The 27,442-nt window shown below is 47.2% G+C and overlaps 1 protein-coding gene across 5 annotated transcripts in view; it reads left to right on the forward strand.

The window, feature by feature from the left end:
• The window catches only part of RUSC2 (RUN and SH3 domain containing 2), a 117,037-nt gene that overhangs the window by 26,777 nt on the left and 62,818 nt on the right, over window positions 1-27,442 (forward strand). For all 5 annotated transcript variants that reach the window (XM_077463172.1, XM_077463174.1, XM_077463175.1 and 2 more), the window contains exon 2: window positions 3,754-5,762. In XM_077463172.1, the coding sequence (XP_077319298.1) occupies window positions 3,842-5,762 (1,921 nt within the window). In that variant the 5' untranslated portion in view covers window positions 3,754-3,841. The remainder of the gene's footprint in view (window positions 1-3,753; window positions 5,763-27,442) is intronic.

The following is a 27,442-nucleotide window of genomic DNA, read 5'->3' on the forward strand; positions in this document are numbered from 1 at the left end:
CCAGCTGAGCCATTCTGCCGCAGTATAACTGCGGTGGCTGTGTGTGGTTAATATTGAGTTGGCCCACCCTTTGCAGCTGTAACAGCTTCAACTCTTCTGGGAAGGCCGTCCACAGGGTTCAGGAGTGTGTCTATGGGTATTTTTGACCATTCTTCCAAAAGGGCATTTGAGAGGTTAGGCACTGATGTTGAACGAGAAGGCCTGACTCGCAGTTTCCGCTCTAATTCAACCCAAAGGTGTTCTATCAGGTTGAGGTCAGGACTCTGTGCAGGCCAGTCAAGTTCCTCCATCCCACATTCGTTCATCCATGTCCTTATGGACCTTGCTTTGTGCACTGGTGGGCAGTCATGTTGGAACAAGAAGGGGCCATCCCCAAACTGTTCCCATAAACTCGGGAGCATGAAATTCTCCAAAATGTCTTGGTGTGCTGACGCCATAAGAGTTCCCTTCACTAGAACTAAGGGGCCAATACCAAGACCTGAAAAACAACCCCCATACCATAATCCCCCCTCCACCAAATGATTTGGACCAGTGCACAAAGCAAGGTCCATAAAGACATGGATGAAGGAGTTTGGGGCGGAGGAACTTGACTGGCCTGCCCTCAACCAGATAGAACACCTTTGGGATGATTTAGAGCGGAGACTGCGAGCCAGGCCTTCTCGTCCAACATCAGTGCCTGGCCTCACAAATGCGCTTCTGGAAGAATGGTCAGACATTCCCATAGACACACTCCTAAACCTTGTAGACGGCCTTCCCAGAAGAGTTGAAGCCGTTATAGCTGCAAAGATTGAGCCAACTCAATATTGAACCCTACGGACTAAGATAGGGATGCCATTAAAGCTCATGTGCGTGTAAAGGTAGGTGCCCCAATACTTTTGGTAATACAGTGTATCCAGTATAGGAGTAAAGTGTTATCAATAATATCCCAACACTCGAGGCATTATCCACATATGTACCTTTACTACCCATACAAAATGTTGGGACTTTAAATATGCCTCAAGTGGACAACAACAGTATTGCATAGTATAAGAAGATTTCTATTACAACATATTTATTCTGAAATAGCTAAAAATGAGTCAATTAAAAAAAAAACATCTTGTGATAGCTTGAAAATCCAGAGGTCATAACAACATAGAAGAAAAGATTTACAAAAATGTGAGGAGTGTACTTACTTTTGTGAGATACTGTATATAAAACAAAGATTATACCAGTGATTCTCAACCAGGGTTCCACCAGAGGTTGGTTGGTTGAAAATCCAGAGGTCATAACAACGTCCAACTCAATCCAATACTCTAGGAAGTTGGCAGTGAAATTGGTATTTATAGATCAGTGATTCTCAACCAGGGTTCCTCCAGAGGTTGTAGGGGTTCCTTCATCATTGGGCAATTTCTGCCTCTGAGATAAGTTCCCACTCACACCATTGATCTTTTCAGCTCTCTGTAAGGAGGTAATTCTTCCCAATGACCACAAGTGTGAGGACCATTCTTCCCACTGACCATCACACTAATCTATCATGAGTTGTGGATTTCTAACTTTTAGCAGGGGTTCCTCGAAACTGGAGAGCTATTTCAAGGGTTCCTCTGTGTTGAAAAGGTTGAGAAAGGCTGGTATAGATCAACGCGTTTTTCACGAGATTCCCTGCTTCCTCAGGACCTTTGAACTTGAATGTTCACATATACAATAAAAATTACACTGAAAGAAATATTTATGTTGTATTATAACTTTTCTGCCAGGGCAAAGAAAGGGAACAATAGAAAATAATATAATATAATATTTTTTTTCTTTGTCCTAACTGACAGGTTTTAATACGATGAATTATGTTCTGATGTTACTGTGTCATGGTTATGCAATAGAGTTGGTCTGCTTACCTTCTTCCATGTGTTCATCTCTAGAGACCAGCCGACCCTCACCTGACTGCGTTTATAATCCATCCTCTGGCATGGTTCCACCCTAGCTCCTATCAGAGAACTCTATATTAACCTGTGCCCTGCAGGCCAGCCCTGCTGATCAACCTTTGTGTGTTCCTTTGTGTGTTAGCTTCCTGTTACCTGCCGTGTGTTCTTCTGTTGTTCCGTTACCGACTTTGGCGTGTCTTTGACTATCCCCGTTTGCCTGTGATCCTGACCTTTTGGCATGTCCCTGACTATTCCTGTCTGCTTGTGGTCCCGACCTTGGCTTTGTCCCTCACCATCCCTATCCTCCTGTTGCCTACTGTGGGTGTGAGCTGGGGGACCCTGGGGGTCGCGACCTTGAGCCAGTTGCAGCCCAGTCCATCCTCACCACTCAAGGCTCTGGTGAACACCTGCTGGCTCTTAGACTCCGCACCCCAGGGAATCTTACGCTCTAACCCCGGTGGGACCTGTCTCCCGTCCGCAGCAGTCAGCCGTAGGGTCCACAACCTTGCGGTGCATCTGTCACCTCGACCCTCAAGGTGACCTGACATACTGTGATTGATTATTATTCAATGTGTAATTTTGCATAAATATGTTTTTTCAGTGTCATTTTAATTGTATATGTGAACATGTGAGGTCGAAAGTCCTGAGGAAGTGGGGGATCCCATGAAACATGTTGTATACCAATTTCACTGTCCACCTCCTAGAACATTGCATTGAGTTGGACGTTGTTATGACCGGTGGATCTGCATGCTATACCAAGGTGTTTTTTTTAATTGGCTCATTTTTTAACTTTTTGTAATCACCTGCGGCTGTGGAATTCCTCACTCCAGTTCCATAACAAAGGGGCGGGGATGCTGGTGACATCATAGTCCTAATGGCCATAAAAAAATATGTAATCGACCAAATATGACCATGTGGCCATGTTAGGTCTATGATGTCATGTGGCAGTTTAGGGCTGAAATTCCGGACCATTAGCTCATCCATATCACTAAGCCCTTGTACACACGGTCGGAGATTCCGACAACCAAATCCGTTGGATTTTGTCCGAAGGATTTTGTCCGAAACTGTTGCATACACACGGTCGGACGAAGTTGTCGGAAAATCCGATCGTTCAGAACGTGATGACGTTATTTCGTTACGATGGGACTACCATCAGGCTAGTAGCCAATAGCTTTGATGTAGGAATTTGATCTGAGCATGCGTGGCACTTTGTTCGATCGGAATTCTCTACACATGATCGCAGTATGTCCAATCGGAGAATTTTGTCGGAAAATATTTCCGGCAAGTTGGAAAATTTGGTCCGACGGATATTCAGACGGAAACAGTCCGATGCTGACCACACACAGTCGGAATATCCGACAAAACGCTCTGATCGGACACATTCCGTCGGAATCTCTGACCGCGTGTACAAGGGCTAAGTGTAGAGGGTCGGGGAGATATATTGATGATATATTTAGGATGCCCAGATCCTATAGAATTTATAATATTTATTCTTCTAGTAGAAACACCATCATTCAGGCTACATTATAGTATTGACTTTTTTTTTAGTCCAATCAGCAATGGTCGGTGGCTGGGGTTTCTTCCAAAAGCCCTGGGATTATACTTTTGGCTTCATTAAGAAAATGTAAAATTACGCTCTTTATATAGGATTTTATGGATTGAGGTTTACAATGGAGTACATCTATTAAAAAATGATGGTTGTCTTGGAACACAGACAGCACAAAAATAGATAAACTGAGGTTTTAACCATTTCCTATCCAAAATCAAAAAAGTTCTGATTATACATTCACTGTAAATTTATGTAGCTGATGACATTTTTATAATGAAAATTTTAATTCTGTGTATCTTTACCTTGCAGGTGTCCTTACATGTGATATGAACAAATTCTTCTTCGAACTTTTGTTTAGTGACCGCATCCAATGTCCTGATTGGTGACCGCTGTCGAGATGGATAGCCCACCCAAACTAGCTGGAGAAACTCTGATTGTCCACCACATCCCACTGGTGCACTGCCAGGTACCCGATCGCCAGTGCTGTCCGACTTCCAAAAGGTCCCATTCCTACAGCAAGAATGACCTGGGGATTACTCGAACCACCTCTCTCCCAGAAAGGGACCTTTCTCAGGCTGACTCCCTGGTGTACAGTAGTTTAATACAAGTTTCTGACTCTACGGTGAAAGAAAAGGGAAGCAAGAAGGACAAGGAATGCCAGGGGACCATAACTCGTAAGCGCCACAACCCATTCCTCTTGAATGATGAGGATGAACATAGCACATCAAGTAGCAGTGACGTGGAAAAGTCATTCCATCTCCACAACTTAAGTGGGCTGAAGTCAGGATTTAAGTTCCAAGATTTGTCCTTGCCACCTTTCCACCTTCATGATAACCCACCTGTGGTGAAGCCTTGGATATTGTCAGGAAGGTCAGGACTTGTGAATGGACAAGAGGAGAAGACATCACCTGATTACTTACAAAAAGGCAGTAATGCCAACCAAGGTCTATCAGAGATAATCATGGAAGACCAGGCTTGGCCTAGTCATGGTGAGCCTACTTTTACTCTAGATTGGAATCAGAGCTCTGATTTGGGGAGCCAAGACTTTCAGAGAGAGTGCACGTGTACTGGTTCAGAGCCGCTTAGACACTGCCGTTGCTACAGCGCCTCAAGCCAGTCTGAAATGGACCAGCAGGTGAGCTACGTCAGCGACTCCTCCTGCAACAGTTCAGATGGCATCCTGGTTAACTTCAGCACTTTATATAACAAGATGAATGGGCACCCTAGGTCCAACATGAATTCCGGTAGTCTCTCTTGCGACTCCTCATTTTGTAGCCATCCGGACACAGGCGCTTTTTATCTTGACCTGCAGAGCTCACCTACAGAATCCAAAATGTCCTGCGAGTCACATGTTCAAGAAGCTTCTGGAAAGCAATGCAGTTGTACCAACCATTCATCTTCACCCGTTTTAGATGCCAACTGTAACTCTTACCACCTCAATTGCGATTTAGCTCAGTGTAATGGAGAAAGCTCAGATCTAACCTCCTGTTTTCAAAGCCAGGCCAGACTTGTGGTGGCCACTCAGAATTATTATAAGCTAGTCACTTGTGACCTGTCATCTCAGTCTTCTCCTAGCCCTCCTGGTTCTTCTATTACCAGTTGTTCAGATGATCACACCAAAGAGAGCCCAATTCAGCCAACTGAATACTTTCTCTTTCAACAGCCAGATAGTAGTTCAGACTCAAATGGCTCTAAACCTGGTATAGAAAGATCAAAATCCGACATCATTGAGGGCCAAGTTTATGTTAATGTCTCACCACCAAACTTTAATACAGGAAGGCAAAGATCCAGAAGTTATGATCGCAGCTTGGACAAGAGCCCTTCAAACCAACTGGGATCACTGGAGCGTATGATGAGTTGTCCTGTAAAGCTAAGTGAGGGCCAAGCTCTGCTCGCCCAAGAGTCATCTCCGAAGAGAGTGACATCCTTTTTGGAATTGGCTAAAAGCAGGAAGAAAAATGGCACCAGTCCTCCTTTACGGTCCAGTGGAGAATCTTCCCTGGAGTTCTCACCAATCCCAGAATACCATAGAGATGGTACCAGAGGTTCAGAACGTGGAGAATTTCGTAGCCACAGCCTTCCACCTATGTCCTTCTTGCATTGTATGAGTCGCACTTGTGAGGGCTGTACCAGTGAGAGTCTGGAGACTAAACCCACAAGTTCTAATCCAACGGCTAACATTAATCAAACCAGTAACACTAATCAAAACAGTGCCAACTTTGATGGAGGTATTGATCACGTCTTGACAATCAGTGGCCTGGATTCGGTAGGGGCTGGAATCAACTTCCTTCAAAGAGACATAAGAGCAAAAGGAGACGGTGAGTAGTCCAATGGGCATGATTTATTTTCAGTTCTTGGGTTATGTAATGCCGCATACACACGATCAAACAATCGGGTGGAAAAGTCCGGCAAACTCAAGTCCGCCGGACAATCCCCCCGTGTGTAGCCTCCGGCATGCTTTTTTGACCCGAAAGTATGGCGGACTTAGAAAGTAGTTTTGCACTCCAATCTTCCTGCCGGACTTGCATTTCGCGCCCCCCCTTCCCCAAGGCACCCCCCATGTTGAGGGCATGCGGCCTGGTACGGCTCAGGGGGGGGGGGGCGCTCGCTCGTCCCCCCCTTTCCTGGCCGGCCGGGTAGCATGCTCAGACAAGGGTCTGATGTGGACCTAGGGGGGGACCCCCACGCCGATTTTCTTCAGCGTTGGGGTTCCCCTTTAAGTGCATACCAGGTGGCGGGGCCAGCGACGTCTTCTTCGCGGGCCCCGCCTACCTGGAGACGCGCTCGAAATGAGCGGACTTTCCTCCGCGTGTGTGGGGGCGAGTCCGTTCATTTCAAAAGTACGGCAGATAGTACGGCGGACTTAGTACGCCGTATTAGTCCGCTGAAAAAGTGCCGTGTGTGGGCAAGTAGCCCGTTCGGAAAGTCGGACAGACAGTCCGGCGGAAAGTCCGCCAGACTAAGTCCGCCAGATAGTCGGCTACGTGTGTACGCGGCATTAATTAAACTTTGGTTTTGCAATAGAAACACTACTTAGAACTGCTGCATTTAAATGACCTTTCATGACAACTAAACTCTTCATCTAGTAACGTGACCATATTTTTCAAATAAAAACTGAAACTGGGGACATGAACTGTAGAAGCTGTGCCCAAAAAAGCCAAGCAAAGGGCAAAGGACTGGTAACCAGTATTGCCTGTACATATTCTGTGGCTGATATTTCCCCCATAAATTACGCACTATGCCTTTTCCCACACTGTTTCTCTATGTGGAGGTGATCATCTTTATAGAGGCAGGGCTATGCTTCCTCATGTCAGAGCTGACCATTGATGGATGAAAATCTGATAACTTGTGAGGTAATACTCAAAAAGCAGCAGTAGAGGTGTAGGAAGCACAGACCTGCAGAATTAATAAAACAGAAGCATGGGGATCTTGCACGGTGGGCCCTCAGGTACAGCTTCCTCTCCAGCAAAGAGAACAGTGAGCAGTACAGTGACATCACCAAATCTCACTTTCATTCTGGTAAAACTAGCAGTGAGAGGCAACACTAGTGCCTTTCACGTTGTAGGTATTAAGATATGAGGCTACAGAATAGGAATGCCTAGGCATAAGAGGAATTCGAGAGAACGGGTAACTCTTTCCGTATATTGCTTGGACACAATTAATATATTTCTAAATGTCCCATATCACATCAGAAATCTTCACTTTTTCAGTTATTGACCATTTTAAATGCTTGCTCACATTTGTGTAGATTCTTCTGGTATGTCCATTTTGTTTACGGAAGGTACAGGGGAAAAAACTCTAAGGCCGCGTACACACGCGCGGACTGTTCGCCCAACTTTGTCCGCTGAACAGTGTTTGGGCGGACAGTCCGCTCGTGTGTGGGCTTTCAGCGGACAGTTTCAGCGGACAGTTGGACGGACAAGGTTTTTCGGAAATTCCGTAAAACTGTCCGCTGAAACCTTGTTTCAGCGAACAGTCCGCTCATGTGTAGGCTTGTTCGTCAAACAAAGTTGCGCGCATGCTCAGAAAGGATTTTCACGCCGAAAGCTATAATGCAGTGTATAGGACGTCGTATTTTTCGTCCCGTCGTACGTGCCGTTCACGTCATCGCGCACGGTTTCAGCAAACTGTTCGTCCGTCGTGTGTGGCCATGTCCGTCCATGCTAAGTTTGAGCGGACTGTTTGCCGAAACTGTTGGACGGACAAAGTTGGGCGAACAGTCCGCGCGTGTGTACGCGGCCTAAAACTTGTATGCAGCTAGCATTACAGTACGCCGAAGATAAGTCTAACCTATACTATTCTTTTGGTTATTATTGACCCCAAAGGAAGTAATGGTCACATGTACATTTTATTTATTACAGGTACTTCTAGTGTGCTGTCAATTTATGCAGCACTTTACACATACTGTATACAGGGGCATCTCATAAAATTAGAATAAAATTAATTTATTTTAGTAATTCAATTCAAAAAGTGAAACTCTTATATTTTATATAAATGCTTTATACATGGAGTGATATATTTCAAGCATTTCTTTCTTTTAATTTTGATGATTATGGTTTACAGCTAGTAAAAACCCCAAATTCAGTATCTTAGAAAACTAGAATATTACATAAGACCAATATAAAAAAAAAGGATTTTTAATACATTGTGTAGTTCATTAAGGGTGATCTGGCGCCTCCCCCCTCATCCATGGCTGCCCCCCCCCCCCGCATCTGTGCTTCCGGCCCCTTTCAGGACACCAGATGCATGGATTCCAATGTGGGGTGGGTGTTTTTTTGAAGTGCCTAATTAGAGCCAGAGGCTCTATTAGGCTTCAAAATAGGGTGGGCTTGGGGTGCAGAGAATGCGAACGGAGCTCACCCAGGTGTGTTACGATAGCAAATGAACATTCACTAATGTAACACCCATCCTCCTCCCAGGATAATCAGGAAGCAGGTCTTGAGACCTGTCACCCGATTGGCTGAAAGGACAGGTGATCCCATTGGATGCCCAGGAGGAGGGGAGGAGACGCAAGGCCGCCATGATGGAGGAAAGGACACATTATTCGTTGCCCGATGCCCACTGTCAGATGCCGATGACTACCTGCCACCTAGATGGGGTAAGTGCCAGACCGGCAGACAGCGAGCGGGCGGGGGGTGTAATTTGCTGCCCCCCCCAAAAAAAACACCAGCCGCCACTGACAAGAATGTTGGCTTACTGAAAAGTATGTCCAAAGAGTATAGTATGCACTTAAAACTTGGTCAGAGCTGCTTTTGCATGAATTACTGCATCAATGCGGCGTGGCATTGAAGCGATCAGACTGAGGCACTGCTGAGGTGTTATGGAAGCCCAGGTTGCTTTGATAGCAGTCTTCAGCTTGTCTGCATTGTTGAGTCTGGTGTCTCTTATCTTCCTCTTGACAATAACCCCATAGATTCTCTATGTCTGCCCTCAAAAATTCCACTCGCATTTTGCCAGTGGATTTTGAGGGCTGGCGAGTGTGGGATGCCTGGGAGCGGGGGGAGGGGGGGGGTTGGGGTGAGCGCTGCCAGGGCAGCCTCCTGGGTTGTATGGGAGACAGGTTGCATTGGGGACAGAGGCTGCACTGGCAGACACAGGCTGCATTTGTGGACATGGATAAAGTTGTTGTTAAAATTTATTTTTATAACTGAATTCTGCATAAAACATTTAAGTGTCATTTCATGAGATAATTTGAGTGCGTTTTTAGGGGTGAAATTAGGGGCGGGGCATGGTAGGGGTTGGGCGGGGCAACTGGTGACCCTTGACGCCTGGCTAGTGGCTCAGGACTTCAAATGCTCTATGGGGTTTAGGTCAGGCGAGTTTGCTGGCCAATCAAGCTCATTGATACCATGATCATTAAACCAGGTATTGGTACTTTTGGCAGTGTGGGCCGGTGCCAATTCCTGCTGGAAAATAAAATCAGCATCTCCATAAAGCTGGTCAGCAGAGGGAAGCATGAAGTGCTCTAGAATTTCCGGCTAGAGGGCTTCGCTTGCTTTGGACTTGATAATACACTGTGAACCAACACCAGCAAATGACATGGCTCCCAAAATCATCCTAATAAGATGGGTCTTATTACTCATCTCCACCAGGAAGCCTTTAGGCATGTCTCCCGCAGAAGCGGTGCAGCCATTTTACAGGCCATCAAAGTGGCCCGGGGGGGGGGGGGCAATTGCCCCCCTGCCACCTGACCCAGTCCGCCTCTGTGTTTTGTCCTTCCCTGTGCTCCTTGCTGCAAATGCCAGTTATAGGTGGGGGCAGTGGCCATTTGTTTTTACCATGAGTAGGACATGTACAAAGTAGACTGGAACAGTTTGAACAGTTCGTTTCCCACTGGAAACAGACGCCTAGTGCATTACCTTAGACACCTTAAAAAGAAAATTTTATAAAAAAATGCCAAAAGCATACTCACAAACATAAAAGGATAAACGCATGCCATATACCACTTCAGTAACGCGGGCGACACATCTCTGCGGTTGGAAATCTGACACGTTTCGGGTGGCAAGCTCCCCGCAAGAGTCTGCTTTTGCCGTTTTTTAATAAAAAATAGTTTAAGGTGTCTAAGGTAATATACTAGGCGTTTGTGCCCTTCTTTTTTTCTGTTACCAGTGTTTTGGAGTTTCCCCGCTCAAGAAGAGCAGCCTCACCTAAAATACCATCTTCAGCTGAGTGAGCTCTGAGGTTTGACAGTCAGTGAGTTTCCCACAGATGATGATCCCCAGTGTAGGTTTGGACAGTTATTAGGAGCAGACTGAAGACCACAAGATGGACAGCACACAAGACATACTGGAGCACTTTGTAACATACATAGCTGAGGACATTAGATAAACTGTGGCCCGGGAGATTGGGCTCTACTCGCGAATCCCAGTAGAAGCAAGCAGCCAGTCCGGAAGGCCAAAGGCATAGCAACCCCCCCCCCCCCCCGAAGCACTCCGTGCCCCTCCTTCAGGGGAAGAACAGATCAGCCCGGCTATTTACTTGCCTCCCACCCACCATCTGGGCATACCTCCTCAGGGATTGGCTGGAGCGTGGTAAATTTCCCGCCCTGAACTCTGGAAGGTTCTCAACAGAACCGGGGGGGGGGGGGGGGGGAGGGAATCAATCAAATCCTCAGACTGTGGCGTTAGAACAGACCAAGGCAACAGATCACATGGTCCCTTTCCTCCAGTGGAAGAACAGATCAGCTTGCCCCTCCCCCAGCTATTTATCTGCTTCCCACCCACTATCTGGGCACACCTACCCAGGGATTGGTTGGAGCATGGAACACCCTGAAGTTTCTCAACAGAGCCAGGGGGAATCAATCAAACCCTCAAACCGAGGACAAGGCAAAGGATCACAGCCCCTCTGATTACAGAGCAGGATGTGCAAATTTACCTAGTATCCTTAACCTGGGAGGGGCGCTACATCCTTCTAAAGTCAGAGCACAGATTTGGAAGCATTGATATGTAAAGGGCCTGTAAGAACAATGATCTCTAAGGCCGCACTCACAGCTGGGCATTTAGCAAACATGCACACCAGCCAAACATATGTCACACTTAAGCCTCGTACACACAATCGGATTGTTGGCCAACCGAGCGTCAGACTTTTGTCCGAAAGGCGCGTGCCAGGAACTTGTCTTGCATAGAAACAGCACACAATTGTCGGCCAACAAACACAAACGTAGTGACGTACTACGTGGAATTTCAGCTCTTGAGCACCACCTGTTGGGCACCTTCTGCTAATGTCGTGTTTGGTGAGCATTAATTCCGAGCATGCGTATTTGTACTTTGGACTTCTGTGTGACGGATTTGTGTACTGACCATACGAAAGTCTGACAACAGACCGTTGTCCGCCGCAAATTTACTAGCCTGCCGTCCAACATTTGTTGGCCAAAAGTTGGACAACAATTGTCTGAAGGAGCGTAAAAACGGTCGGATTTTAGGCAAACAGTCTGTCATCTCACAATTCCCTGCCGAAAATCCGATTGTGTGTACGAGGCTTTACAGTGGCATTCAGTAGGAAGAAAGGAAGGGGTAGGCGGGACTTTTAAGGTACCAAGGATTGAAGTAAACAATAAATTTAGAAAAAATATAAATTTTATTTAAACAATTCTTTAAAATCACAATAAACCTTTGCAAGGATCTTGTATCATTTCTTTTAACATGTACAACCACTTCTTACTCTACATGTTTCGCACAGACGAGCTTCCTCTGGAGTTTTTTGGAAGTGTTGCATGAAGTAAAATATACTATAAGAGAAACAAGAGAACAACAAAATCGCCATAAATAAAATCACAAGGCATGTCAATAAGGCATGCCTATATACATTTTTATAGTATAATAATCAAATATTATACAAAATTGCACTTTATATTGCATGATGGTGAACTGAGAATGAACGCCTACTGGATGCTTGTATTCATGAAGTATCAATTGTAATTCACTCAATGAAGCCAGGATTTATGACAAGCTTCCTCCTGAGGAAGCTCGTCTGAGCGAAACATGTGGAGTAAGAAGTGGTTGTACATGTTAAAAGAAATCATACGAGACCCTTGCAAATGTTTATTGCTATTTGAAAGAATTGTTTAAATAAAATTTATATTTTTTCTAAATTTATTGTTTACTTCAATCCTTGGTACCTTAAAAAGTCCCGCTAGCCCCTTCCTTTCTTCCTTTTGTATAAATGGGATGTGGTACCAAACCTTGATCTCATGTCACCCAGTTCCTAAAAGTATAGTGGCATTCATTGTCAATAGCACCCCAAACGCGTCAAAACACATGGTTAGAAATAAGGGTGCACCGATACCGAGTATTTTCACAAGGAGTCATGAAAATGCTTCAATACCTAAAACCGATACTTTGTGCTGCGATTTGCTCCCCATGCAAAATGAACAGGCTCATATTGCACTGCAAAGAATCACATGCAGTTTGAACAGGAATGCGGTGTGATTTGCAGTGCTATTTGCATTGTTTCCCACGCGGCTCCTGTGTGAACCCAGGCTGAAATCACCATGACAAGTCTGGGTTCACACAGGAGCGGTGGAGGGGCACCGCATGCGATTCCAACAGGAATCGCAATGCAAAGTATCTGTACTTGGTTGGTAACGGCGATAAAAATGGGTATCAGTGAATCCCTACTTAGAAATTTACCTGGACATTTTATAGATAGGCAACTCCTATCCTCATATTGATTAGTGGTTCCAAATTAATACTACTATTACTAATATTAATATATATATATTTTAATATATATAAAATTAATTTATATATATTAATATACTAATATTAATACTACTAAATACTAATACTACTACTGCAGTAGGGAACAGACACAAAAGATACGCTCCACATCTTTCCAAATAACCGTTCTGCTTTATTATGACGCAATTGAAGGTTTTTATACACATGATTACGTAGGTATCACATTAATATTACAATTGTACTTGTATGGTAACAAGGGGCGTAACATAGGCAGGCTAATTCTAATCAGTCGAAAGAATGCAAACATGTAATGAAAGCATTATTAGTGCAATGTGCAATACATACAAAATAGAATACAATTATGTACAGAATTTACACATTTCCTTTACAAAATCGCGTGAAGGTCGGCGCTCAGAAAGCTACGTGAACTAGCACAAGAAACATGCAGTTTTGCGCACATTCAGGAAATGCTCAGGATCTCAAAAAGCTACACGAGCTACTTTTCATGCGTTTTATCGTGTGTAAAGCAGGCCATTGAAATAAATGGGCTGCCCTTAGCATGTTGAGTGAAAACAGCGGGGATTTTGCACGCGTTCGGGAAATGCGTGCAAATGGATCCTAACAGTTTCATGTTATGTGTCTCCAGTCTATAAATCATGTCACCAGTCTTCAACGACTCCTATGGCATGTCAAACATGGCAGCTTTCCATAGAGTCAATCTCAGTAAATCTTATGTGTGGCCCTATGGTGGTGTTAGGGGGGCCACACTTGTCTCAACACTGCTCAAGCATGCGGCTTCCCATAACCTGTAGATAGAAGTGGGATTTGCCTTCTTGCAATAAATAGACAGCATAATCTGCACCCATTTTCCGTCTGCTGGTCCTGTCTACATTCCAGATTTTCCATGGACGGCGCACAGACACTCCATGGAATTTCGCACACACAGGCGATGAGTCAGGCAGCTGCTGCTCACGTAGTGACTTGGTAGATTCCAGAGATGTATAAATAGAGGCTGCAGGTCCTCTCTGTCATCAGACAGCTGTCGGTGCACCCTCCCCCCCCTCCCCACGATACTCACCATTAATGACAGTTCACTGTAGCATGTGCTTGTGTATAATATTCTCTCGTTTAAGGCTGGGTTCGCACTGCAGCGGTTTATGAGAACGGATGTGATTCGCACCGCACTGCAGTGCAAATCACATCTGATCTCTGTGCGATGCGAGTTCAGCCATACAAATAGTATGGCTGAATTCGCATCGCACACGGCCCAAACTCGCACAGGACCCTTTTTTTGGTTCGCAGCAGAATCGGATCGCATGGGTGTTCACACCATGCGATCCGATTCCTTTCCGAGTTTGCAGATCGCACTGCGATATGCGAACTGATCTGGGGGTGTCATTAACTTTTCACTGACACTCCCAGCTGTTCGCATAGGGCAGTGTGAACTGCCGCCGGGAGGTATGCGATGCGGGAACCCGCAGCGGATTCGCAGCGTTCCCGCATCGCTGTAATGTGAACCCAGCCTAAAGGGAGGGTCCACTGCACGTTCACCGGGAATACATGGCAAACCATTATTCAATAATAAGCATTATCACTTGAAAAACGTAAAAGTGAACAAAAAGAGCTAGCAGAAGATAGCGGAGGAGCCAAGCGAGAAGACCCCCCCCCCCCCCAATGACGGAAGAAGACCCCCGGAGCTGTGCAATAAATTATTTTAAAACCTTGTGTTGTGTTTTATTAACATTTTTGTCACCGGGTGAATGGGTAGGGGTACATTGTACCCCATACTCATTCACATAGGGTGGGGGGGCTGGTATCTGGGGGCCCCCTTATTAAAGGGGGCTCCCGAATTCCGATAAGACCCCCGCCCGCAGACCCCGACAACCAACGGCCAGGGTTGTCGGGAAGAGGCCCTTGTCCTCATCAACATGGGGACAAGGGGCTTTGGGGTGGGGGGCCCCCCTTCCCCAAAGCACCCCCCATGTTGAGGGCACACGGCCTGGTACAACTCAGGAGGGGGGGGGCGCTCGCTCGTCCCCACCCCCTTTCCTGACCGGCCGGGCTGCGTGCTCGGATAAGGGTCTGATATGGACTTTGGGGGGGACCCCCACACCATTTTTTCGGCGTAGGGCTTCCCCTTTAAGTCCATACCAGGTGACTGGGCCAGCGACGTGTCAATCTCGCCGATGGAGGCGGTGACATTGACTTCCTTCGCTAGTCCCGTCTACCTGGAGCAGCGTTCAAAATGAACGGACTTTCCTCAGTGTGTGGCAAGTCCGTTTATTTCAAAAGTCCGGCCATAGTCCGGCGGTTTGTCCGCCGCACCTAGTCCGCCGGAAAAGTCCGGTCGTGTGTGGGCAGGTCCGCTCCTTTTGAAGTCTGGCGGACCTCCGCTTCAAAGTCCGGAGGTTTGTCTGCCGGACTAAGTCCACCAGATAGTCCGATCATGTGTACGCGGCATAAGCGATCCTCCAAAGAGTGATGAAGTCTTCACACAACAACGTGAGTGTCATAAGCACCTCTCCATTTAGATGTTCATTGGCAAACTTCAGAAGGGCCTGTACATGTGCCTTCTTGAGGAGGGGACCTTGCAGGTGCTGCAGGATTTCAATCCATGGCGGTGTATTGTGTTACCAATGGTTGGTTTGGTGACTGTGGTCCCAACTGCCTTGAGATCATTCACAAGCTCCTCCTGTGTAGTTCTGGGCTGATCCCTCACTTTTCTCATGATCATCCTCACCCCATGAGGAGAAATCTTACATGGAGCTCAGACTGAGGGCGATTGATGGTTATTTTATATTTCTTCCATTTGCGAATAATCGTTCCAACGGTTGTCTCCTCCTTACCAAACTTCTTGCTGATGGTCTTGTAGCCCATCCCAGCCTTGTGCAGGTCTACAATCTTGTCCCTGATGTCCTTTGACAGCTCTTTGGTCTTGCCCATGATGGTGAGGTTTAAATGGAAGAAAGAGATTCCGTGGACAGGTGTCTTTTATACACATAACGAGTTGTAGTTAGGAGCACCTTCTTACATTGATAAACGAATCTTTGTACCACATGAGCACCTACTGTAGCCAGTCTGTGGAATCCAGAACTATTGTTGGTTGGTAGGGCATCAAATACTTATTTTACTCACTGAACTGCAACTCAATTTGTATCATGTGTTTTTTTCTGGATTTTTGGTTGATATTCTCTCTCTATCATTTAAAATACACCTATGATAAAAAATGATAGACCCTTAATTTCTTTGTTTCTCTGTAATTGGGGAAACTTACAAAATCTGCAGGGGATCAAATAATTAATTAATTAAAGCTGATCAGCTGTTATCCTAAAGGAGCACCTTCCACCTCTCTTCCCAGGCCTCCCGTCCCACCGGGAGACCCGAGCCACCAGCCGGCATGTCCACCGCCTAGGCTGAGACCCAAACAAAGCCGGATTTGACTGTGATCGGGTCTCCAATGTAAAAATCTCGAAAGCGATGTCACAATGTCACTTTCCGGTTTACTCAGCTGCCAGTGGGAATATTCAGAATCGCATATTTTGGCGATTTGAATACTTTTAAGTGCAAGGGAGGGATTGGGGGGTCTTTTAGACCCCTCAATCCCTCCATAGAGAGTACCTGTCACCAGGCCCTGACTGGGACTAAAAATAGGCCCGGCCTTTTGGATTGAGCAGCCCATGACATGTTAACTGGCCCCTTCCCTGCTCTCCACCCTGATAGATCCCCCAGGAGGGGGAAAACCGGCAGAGGTGTGGGGGGTGGGGCAAGGGGGGACCAGGAAAGAGCATAGGGGGTGAGTAGAGCACAGGGAGGAACCTTGAGAACATGGGGTGGGGCGAGAGCACAGGGGAGAGGCAGAGAATACATGGAGGAAGAGGAGAGCACAGGGGGGAAGCGGAGAGCATGGGGGATGTGGAGAGCACAGGGGGGCAGTGTAGAGCATGGGGGATGTGGAGAGCACAGGGGGCAGCGGAGAGCATGGGGGATGTGGAGAGCACAGGGGGGCAGCGGAGAGCACAGGGGGGCAGCGGAGAGCATGGGGGATGTGGAGAGCACAGGGGGGCAGCAGAGAGCATAGGGGATGTGGAGAGCACAGGGGGCCAGCGGAGAGTGTAGGAAGTGGGGGAGAGGAGCACAGGGGACAGCGGAAAGCATGGGGGAGTCTGGAGCATGGAAGGGAGGTGAAGAGCACAGGGGGAAGGCGGAGAGCATGGGGAGAGGTGGAGAGCACAGGGGAGGCTGGAGCATGGGGGGGAGGTGGAGAACACAGGGGGCGGCGGAGAGCATGGGGAGAGGTAGAGAGCACAGGGGAGGCTGGAACATAGGGGGAGGTGGAGAGCATGCGGGGAGGTGGAGCGCACAGGGATAGACTAACTAGTAGGACGACTCGGATTGCATTGTTTATAATTACATTGGCTATGGGGGGGGCGTGTAGAGCGCAGGGAGGAACCTTGAGAACATGGAGTGGGGCGAGAGCACAGGGGAGAGGCAGAGAACACATGGAGGAAGAGGAGAGCACAGGGAGGCAGCGGAGAGCATGGGGGAGGTGGAGAGTACAGGGGGCCAGCGGAGAGCATGGGGGATGTGGAGAGCACAGGGGGCGGCAGAGAGCATGGGGGAGGTGGAGAGCACAGGGGGCCAGCGGAGAGAGTAGGGGGAGGGGGAGAGCACAGGGGGGCGACGGAGAGCATTGGGAGAGGTGGAGAGCACAGGGGAGGCTGGAGCATGGGGGGGGAGGTGGAGAGCAGAGGGGAGGCTTGAGCATGGGCGGGGGGAGGTGGAAAGCACGGGGGAGACTGGAGCATGGGGGGAGGTGGAGAGCACAGGGGGAAGGCAGAGAGCATGGGGAGAGATGGAGAGCACAGGGGGAAGGCGGAGAGCATGCGGGGGGGGGGGGAGGTGGAAAGCACAGGGGAGACTGGAGCATGGGGGGAGGTGGAGAGCACAGGGGGAAGGCAGAGAGCATGGAGAGAGGTGGAGAGCACAGGGGAGGCTGGAGCATGGGGGGGGGGTGGAGAGCACAGGGGAGGCTGGAGCATGGGGGGGAGGTGGAGAGCACAGGGGGAAGGCGGAGAGCATGCGGGGAGGTGGAGAGCACGGGGGGGCGATGGAGAGCATGGGGAGAGGTGGAGAGCACGGGGGAGGCTGGAGCATGGGGGGGAGGTGGAGAGGACAGGGGAGGCTGGAGCATGGGGGGGAGGTGGAGAGCACAAGGGAGGCTTGAGCATGTGGGGGGGAGGTGGAAAGCACAGGGGAGAAGGTGAAGAGCATGGAGAGAGGTGGAGAGAACAGGGGAGGCTGGAGCATGGGGGGGGAGGTGGAGAGCACAGGGGAGGTGGAGAGCACAGGGATAGACTAACACTAGTAGGACAACTCGGAATGCATTGTTTATAATTACATTGGCTATGGGGGGGCGTGTAGAGCACAGGGAGGAACCTTGAGAACATGGAGTGGGGCGTGAGCACAGGGGAGAGACAGAGAACACATGGAGGAAGAGGAGAGCACAGGGAGGCAGAGGAGAGCATGGGGGAGGTGGAGAGTACAGGGGGCCAGCGGAGAGCATGGGGGATGTGGAGAGCACAGGGGGCGGCAGAGAGCATGGGGGAGGTGGAGAGCACAGGGGGCCAGCGGAGAGAGTAGGGGGAGGGGGAGAGCACATGGGGCGACGGAGAGCATGGGGAGAGGTGGAGAGCACAGGGGAGGCTGGAGCAAGGGGGGAGGTGGAGAGCACAGGGGAGGCTTGAGCATGGGGGGGGGGGAGGTGGAAAGCACAGGGGAGACTGGAGCATGGGGGGAGGTGGAGAGCACAGGGGGAAGGCAGAGAGCATGGGGAGAGGTGGAGAGCACAGGGGAGGCTGGAGCATGGGGGGGGGAGGTGGAGAGCACAGGGGAGGCTGGAGCATGGGGGGGAGGTGGAGAGCACAGGGGGAAGGCGGAGAGCATGCGGGGAGGTGGAGAGCATGGGGAGAGGTGGAGAGCACGGGGAGGCTGGAGCATGGGGGGGAGGTGGAGAGGACAGGGGAGGCTGGAGCATGGGGGGGAGGTGGAGAGCACAGGGGAGGCTTGAGCATGGGGGGGGGAGGTGGAAAGCACAGGGGAGACTGGAGCATGGGGGGGGGGAGGTGGAGAACACAGGGGGAAGGCGGAGCATGGGGGGAGGTGGAGAGCACAGGGGGAAGGCGGAGAGCATGGGGAGAGGTGGAGAGAACAGGGGAGGCTGGAGCATGGGGGGGAGGTGGAGAGCACGGGGGGGGGGGGGGCGACGGAGAGCATGGGGAGAGGTGGAGAGCATGCGGGGAGGTAGAGAGCACAGGGGGAAGGCGGAGAGCATGCGGGGAGGTGGAGAGCACGGGGATAGACTAACACTAGTAGGAAGACTCGGATTACATTGTGTATAATTACATTGGCTATTAATATCTTTCTTTTTTGGTCCCCCATGTTGCAGCTGTGATCAGCTCATGGCAGTGAATGTGTCTTTGTGTCTGTGTGTTTTTTGCTTCTGTTGTACTTGTATTGTGCAATGACAGTTGCTGGGTAACATGGGATCCCCAAGAGGCGATGTATTGCAGATATATTATTAACATCCGTAAATTTTTCCCCCGATATATTTTCTATTGCAATCTATGGAAATCTACAGTACATCAAAATGAACTAGACATGTGCAGTTCGTTTTGTAACGAATCGAAATTCGGCCGAATATTGCATCTTTCGGGCATTTAGATGCATCCGAATGTACAGTATGAAGAAAAAAAACACCAAATTTCAACGAATACGAAAGAAATTATAACGAAAATAATGAATGAATTTGGCATGATTCGGTAAAGGTCTAAATAAACAAAAGGTCAACCCGGAGTAAATCTTACAGTCCAATCAGCTGATTCGTTTTGTGCTGGAGGTTGGATTATTGGCAAAGTGCATTCCTGAGTGAGAAGGGTGTTGTATTGGAGAAGAGATATTGTCATTGTGTGTTTTATTGGATTCAATAAACAAACGACTTTCTAGCGTGGACTTGCCGCCCCCGCTACAGCCGAAAGATGGCCGCAGTGCGGGCCTTAATTGCCGGGAGGGCAAGTTCATGGACGCCCTCCCGAGCCAGCGCTGTCTGCGTGACTCTTCACTTGTCTATGAGATTCGGCTGATCACAGATACAAGTAAGAGGTTGATCCCGGCCCTTTACCACGTGATCAGCTGTCAGCCAATGACGGCTGATCACGTGATGTAAACAGAAGCTCGGTCCCTCACACAGAAAGCCGCATCTGCATTTTCTGTGCCCACCAGTGTCAGCTGACAGTGCCCACTGTGCCACCTACCAGTGCCACCTATCAGTGCCCACCAGTGCCACCTACCAGTGCCCACAGTGCCACCCATCAATGCCCACCAGTGCTGCCAATCAATACCCATCAGTGTCTCATAATCAGTGCCACAGATCCGTGCTGCCTATCAGTGCCACCTAACAGTGCCCATCAGTGCCACCCATCAGTGATCATCAGTGAAAACCCGGCAGCAATTAAATACCACCAAAAGAAAGCTCTATCTGTGTGAAAAAAATGATAAAATTTTAATTTGGGTAAACTGTAGCATGACCGCGCAATTGTCACTCGAAGAGTGACAGCACTGAAAGGTGAAAATTGGTCTGGGCAGGAGGGGGGTTTAAGTGCCAAGTAACCAAGCGGTTAATTTCAAGGGGTTGAACATAACTATCAAGTACAAATTTTAGGAACTGAAACCATTTTTATACACAGTATCCCCATTTCCAGGGGCTCAAATGTAATTGGACAAATTAATATAATTTATATATGTATATATATATATATATATATATATACTGGACTGACTGTATATATATATATATATATATATATATATATATATATATATATATATATATATATATATATATTCAATACACTGGCACTAACTTAATAACATGCCTGCTTAATCTAAATTAAGTTATCTCTCTGTCCACGTCAACAACACTACACATGGCCGCCGTGTAAGCAGCTTTGTATAGTTTGGGGCTTGGACTTAGTCCCCCTGAGCTATGATTGGCCAAAGGCACCCTGCCTTTGGCCAATTATTGCTCTCTTAGCAGGGTACGCTGTGATTCATCATACAGCAAAGCACTCTGATCTCGCAGTGCATTATGGGGCATTCCGTAGCGCTCAAATTTTCCGCGAACGCCCCATAATGTCGGCGAACGGGCGAACACCCGATGTTTGAGTCGAACTTATGTTGGGTTGAGATCAGATGATGGACTGGACCATTGCAGAATATTTCACTTCTTTTCCATCAAATGCTCCTGGGCTGCTTTTGCCGTGTGTTTTGGATCATTGTCCATCTGACCAGTGAAATGCCGTCCAATCAACTTTGCTGCATTTGGCTGAATCTGGGCTGACAGTATTTCTCTAAACACTGCAGAATTCATCCGGCTGTCTCTGTCTTCTGTCACATCATCAATAACCACCAATGACCCAGTGCCACTTAAAGCCATGCATGCCCATGCCATCACACTACAAGCTCCACCATGTGACCACAGATGACGTTGTGTGCTTTGGATCATGAGCTGTTCCAAGCCTTCTCCACACTTTTTTCTTCCTGTCATTCTGGTATAGATTAATCTTAGCTTTATCCATCCAAAGAATGCTTTTCCAGAACTGGTCTGGCTTTTTTTGATGTTTTTTGGCAAAATCTATTGTGGCTTTTTCTATTCTTCAGGCTTATGAATGGTTTGCACCTTGTGGTGAACCCTCTGCATTTGCCCTCATGAAGTCTTCTCTTGATTGTAGACTTTGACAATGATACACCCACCTCCTGGAGAGTGTCCTTCACTTGTCTGGATGTTGTGAATGGGTTTTTCTTTACCATAGAGAGGATCCTATGGACGTCATCTTCCATGGACACCCAGGGCTTTTTATGTTGCTGAGCTCACCAGTGCGTTCTCCTTTCCTCAGAATGTACCAAACTGTTGATTTGGCCACTCCTAATGTTGCTGCTATCTCTCTGATGAATTTGTTTCATTTTTATAGCCCTACAATGGCCTGTTTCACGTGCGTGGACACACGATGTAGGTTCACAGCAAAAGAATCCAAATCCAAATTCAAATACCACACTTAAGCCCCAAACACTATCAGTATTTTCTGCTTCAGATTTACCAAAACCATATAATATGAGGTCAAACCTTAGGAGTTTCAATTTGTATGCAATCAGGCAAGGCCCTTGCACTACATGGTTTTGGTAAATCTGAAGGAAAAAAATCTGCAGAAAATCTAATAGTGTGTATGGGTCATAAGAATAAACTCCAGACCTTTTACCGGCTTAATTGATGAAGAAATAACAAAGGAGTAGCCCACACCTGGCCAAAAAACAGCTTTTGTTTCAATTGTCCAATTACTTTTGGTCCCTTGAAAAAGGGGTGGGGGTTGGCTATTCTTAAGAGCTGTAGTTCCTAAACCCTTCCTCCATTATAGAACTATAGTCTGAATATGTTTTGGTAAATCCCTGAAAAAAATATAAATTGTGCCCAAATATCTATGGACCTGATTGTATATACATACATAAATAACGAATATCCGAAAATGAATCAATTAACCACTTGCCGACCAGCGCACAACGATGTACGTCGACAGAATGGCACGGGCAGGCAAATGGGCGTACATGTATTAAATTATTAAATTTGCCGCCCTGCCATCTGGAGCGCGCCGCCGGCGGCGCACTCCCGCGCTGGTCAGGACCCCCGTGAGTCCGGTCGCGGGACCCGCGGACTCGATCGCCGCGGGCATCCCCGCGATCGTCTCATGGAGCGGCCGAATGGAGAAGTGCCGTTGTAAACAACATTTCTCCATTCTGCCTAGCAACTAGTGACGCTGATCTCTGCTCCATGTGATTGGAGCAGAGATCAGTGTTCACTAAATGAAAGCCCAACCCCCCCACAGTTAGTAACACATCCCTAGGAACACTTAACCCCTACACTGCCACCCACTGGTTAACCCCTTCACTGCCAGTGTCATTTACACAGGAATCAGTGCATTTATATAGCAGTGATTACTGTATAAATGACAATGGTCCCAAAAATGTGTCAAAAATGTCCGATGGGTCCCCCACAATGTCGCAGTCACAATAAAAATCGCTGATCGCCGTCATTACTAGTAAAAAAAAAAAATAATAAAAAATTATTAATAAAAATGCTATAAAACTATCCCTATTTTGTAAACGCTATAACTTTTGCGCAAACCAATCAATAATCGCTTATTGCGATTTTTTTTTATACCAAAAATATGTAGAAGAATACGTATCGGCCTAAACTGAGGGAAAAAAAAAGTTTTTTTATATATTTTTGGGGGATATTTATTATAACAAAAAGTAAAAAATGTGTTTTTTTCAAAATTGTCACTCTATTTTTGTTTATAGCGCAAAAAATAAAAACCGCAGTGGTGATCAAATACCACCAAAAGAAAGCTCTATTTGTGGGAAAAAAAGGACGTCAATTTTGTTTGGAAGCCACGTCGCACGACCGCGCAATTGTCAGTTAAAGCGGTGCAGTGCCGAATCGCAAAAAGTGGTCTGGTCTTTGACCAGCAAAATGGTCCGGTCTGAAAGTGGTTAAACAAGAAAATTAATCGATTCTTTATAACGAATATCTATGCTCTAAAGAAATAACGAATTATCCGAAAACAAATTAACGTAACATAACGAAAAAAACAGAATGAAATGAATTTTACAAAAATGAAAACAAACAAAAATTTTCCATCGCACACAAGTCTATAATGAACATTAACGCCCATTTAGTGTTGGACGTTTTCAATACAATACATTGCGTGTCAACATTGAAATGTGTTGTATTGAACATTATTCCACACATCAAAGCAAGTCATCCTAACACATCAATGTGCATCATGATGCCAGTTGGCACGTGTCTTAACACATGCATTGAAATGCCTTTACTTTCATAAACACATTAAAGCGCGAGTCTGCCGGGACTCCGCGTTTTTTTTTTTTTTAAAGTCAGCAGCTACAAATACTGCAGCTGCTGACTTTTAAAATAGTGACACTTACCTGTCCAGCGCGCCCGCGATGTCGGCACCCGAAGCCGATCTCTAGATCGACACTCGAGTGCTGCCGCCGCCATCTTGGGTATGGGAATCAGGAAATGGAGCCTTTCGGCTTCATTTCCCGGTTCCCTACTGCGCATGCGCGAGCCGCGCTGCGCAATGAGGACGGTCCCCGCTGCCTCTGGGATCTGTGTGTTTCCCAGCAGGCAGCGGGGCACTTGCGGAAGGGGACGGGCACTTGCGGAAAGGGGCGTAATGTACGTCCCTTTCCGCAGAGAGCTAGCCCGGAAGTGGGTGCAGTTACCTGGATTATCCAGGTAACTGCACCCCCCTCCCCCCTGAAAGGTGCCAATTGTGGCGCCGGAGGGGGGGGGGGAATCTGATGAGCGGAAGGTCCATTTTAGGGTGGACCTCCGCTTTAAGAAAAAATGCAAAGATATGGATCCAACCAAACGTTCTCCATAGTCCAGTGCACCAGGTTTGGGCTACTTCAGTCACACGAATGATCGGGTCTCTCTTTCTGCCTCCCTGAGATGTCACCATTTTGGTAAAATGTATGAATCAATGCAGAATGTCAAATGAAGGTTTTTTCGTTTCGTTTTTGTTTTGTTTTTTCATTTTTTGCACACGTGTTTAAAAAAATAATTTTAGGCCTGAAGATGAGGTAAAACCTCTAAATATTGTGAAAGTGAGAAGCCCTAGAGCAGCGTTCTCCAAACTGCGGCCCGAGGGTCGGACAAGGCTCTTTGCTAGCATTTATCCGGCCCTTTGGGGCACTATTCCTCTTACTGACACTAATGGTGTGGCCCTATTTCTTCAAATGATACCAACAGTGGGGCATAATTTCTGCCACAGACACTAATGATAGGGCATTATTTCTCCAACAAAAATTAACGATGGAGCACCTTTCCCCCCACTGACACCAACGATAGGGCACTATTATATGAGAGGAGAGAACAGAATTGGGACTTTAAATGAAGCACACATCAGTAAGGCCGCGTACACACGCGGGGACTGTTCGCCCAACTTTGTCCGTCAAACAGTTTCGGCAAACAGTCCGCTCAAAATTAGCATGGACGGACATGGCCACACACGACGAACGAACAGTTTGCTGAAACCGTGCGCGATGACGTGAACGGCACGTACGACGGGACGAAAAATACGACGTCCTATACACTGCATTATAACTTTCGGCGTGTAAATCCTTTCTGAGCATGCGCGGAACTTAGTTTGACGAACAAGCCTACACACGAGGGGACTGTTCGCTGAAACTTTGTTTCAGCGGACAGTTTTTCGGAATTTCCGAAAAACCTTGTTCAGCGGACTGTTCGCTGAAACTGTCCGCTGAAAGCCCACACACGAGCGGACTGTTTGCCGAAACACTGTTCAGCGGACAAAGTTGGGCGAACAGTCCCCGCGTGTGTACGTGGCCTAAGAGAATAAGTCAAGTGACTGCAATAAATATTTAATTTGTATAGCCCATGATATGTCATACAAACATTTTGGGCATCAACCTCTAAAATGCTCTGGGCATACAGCCTCCATACAATGAGTCATGGACTAATATTTCACAATAATTTACAATCCAAAAAGCATTCTCATGAAACACAAAGAACAGTATGCATGTATGTACGTTATTTTGCTGTGGTTGAACCCAAAATGACCAAGATAACCATGGTAACTAAATAATAAATAAATCGGTTAAAAATGCCTGAATAATAATTAATGAATCAAAAAGGATCATATGAATCTTGATTTTCCATGATTGGGGTAGATGATAATGGCTAAAGACTCTACGCGTTTCGCGGTATTCCAACCGCTCATCAGGAGAATACATCATGAATCACTATTCCCCCCACTGACACCAACAATGGGGCACTATTCCTCCCACTGACACTAATGATGGTCTATTATTCGTCCCACTGACACCAAAGATGAAGCACTATGCCACCCACTGACACCAACAGTGGGGCACTATTCCTCCCACTGACACCAAGATGAGGCACTGTTCTTCCCACTGACACCAACGAAAGGACACTATTCCTCCCACTGACACAAACGATGGGGCACTATGCCTCCCACTGACACCAACGATGGTCTACTATTCCTTCCACTGACACCAATGATGGGGCACTATTCCTCCCACTGACACCAATGATGGGGCACTATTCTTCTCACTGACCCCAATGATGGGGCACTATTCCTCCCACTGACACCAATGATGGGGCACTATTCCTCCCACTGACAACAACAATGGGGCACTATTTCTTCCAATGACACCAGCGATGGGGCACTGTTCCTCCCACTGACATCAACTACGGGCACTATTTTTTCCAAAGACACCAATGATAGGGCACTATTCCTCCTCCTACTAACCACCAAGTGGGACATTTTTTTTACCCACCCTGGCCAAAATCTGCCCTCCCCCCCCCCCAAAAAAAAACTGAAGGATAGTGAACTGGCTCTTTGAAAAGCTTGGAGACCCCTGATCTAAAGAATAAAATAAAACTGGTAGTTCCAATATTTCTTATGTCACACAATATTAGCGCAACGGTTTATGAAAAGCAACATTTTTATACTAGGTAGATAAATGCAATATATTACCCAATTTTTTGGGGTAAAATATAAAAGATGAGGTTGCAGGTGGTAAATAGAGACCCAACATGCCAAGCCTTAAAATTGTGGTGACAAATGGTACTCTATATTTTCAATAGGGAGCACTTTAAAAGCCTACTGTGTGGGGGCTCCAAAAACATTTTTTTTGGGAGGAGGGTTTATGTACTAAGTACTAAGACCCTAAGTAATAAAATGGCGATTGTTGCAATTTTTTTATTTTGGCACACATTATTTGCAGAGCGTTTTTTCAACCGCAGTTTTTTGGGGTAACAATACATTTTAATGAATGAAAAATAAATCAAAACACAATAAATACCCCAATTGTCTTTGTATAGTATGAAATATGATGAGTAAATAGATGCCTAACATGTCACGCTTTAAAATTGCGCACGGTCGTGGAACTACGGTACTTAAAATTCTGCATAGGCAATGTTTTAAACGCCTTTACAGTAGGGATGCACCGAATGGTTTTTTTGGTGCCGAAACCGATACCTAAACAGCACCGATACCGAGAATGACTGTTTTTAAAAAATATTTTTATACAGGAGGTGATCAGAGACTGGGGACATGGTACAGGAGGTGGTCAGAGACTGGGGACATGGTTCAGGAGGTGGTCAGAGACTGGAGACATGGTTCAGGAGGTGGTCAGAGACTGGAGACATGGTACAGGAGGTGGTCAGAGACTGGGGACATGGTTCAGGAGGTGGTCTGAGACTGTGGACATGGTACAGGAGGTGGTCAGAGACTGTGGACATGGTACAGGAGGTGGTCAGAGACTGTGGACATGGTACAGGAGGTGGTCAGAGACGGTGGACATGGTACAGGGGGTGGTCAGAGACTGGGGACATGGTTCAGGAGGTGGTCAGAGATTGGGGACATGGTTCAGGAGGTGGTCAGAGACTGGGGACATGGTACAGGAGGTGGTCAGAGACTGGGGACATGGTACAGGAGGTGGTCAGAGACTGGGGACATGGTTCAGGAGGTGGTCAGAGACTGTGGACATGGTTCAGGAGGTGGTCAGAGACTGGGGACATGGTACAGGAGGTGGTCAGAGACTGGGGACATGGTACAGGAGGTGGCCAGAGACTGGGGACATGGTACAGGAGGTGGCCAGAGACTGGCGACATGGTTCAGGAGGTGGCCAGAGACTGGCGA

This window comes from Lithobates pipiens, unplaced genomic scaffold, assembly GCF_037356315.1.
Source record: "Lithobates pipiens isolate NorthernLeopardFrog02 unplaced genomic scaffold, aLitPip1_a1.2 Scaffold_3, whole genome shotgun sequence".
Classification (NCBI taxonomy): Eukaryota; Metazoa; Chordata; class Amphibia; order Anura; family Ranidae; genus Lithobates; species Lithobates pipiens.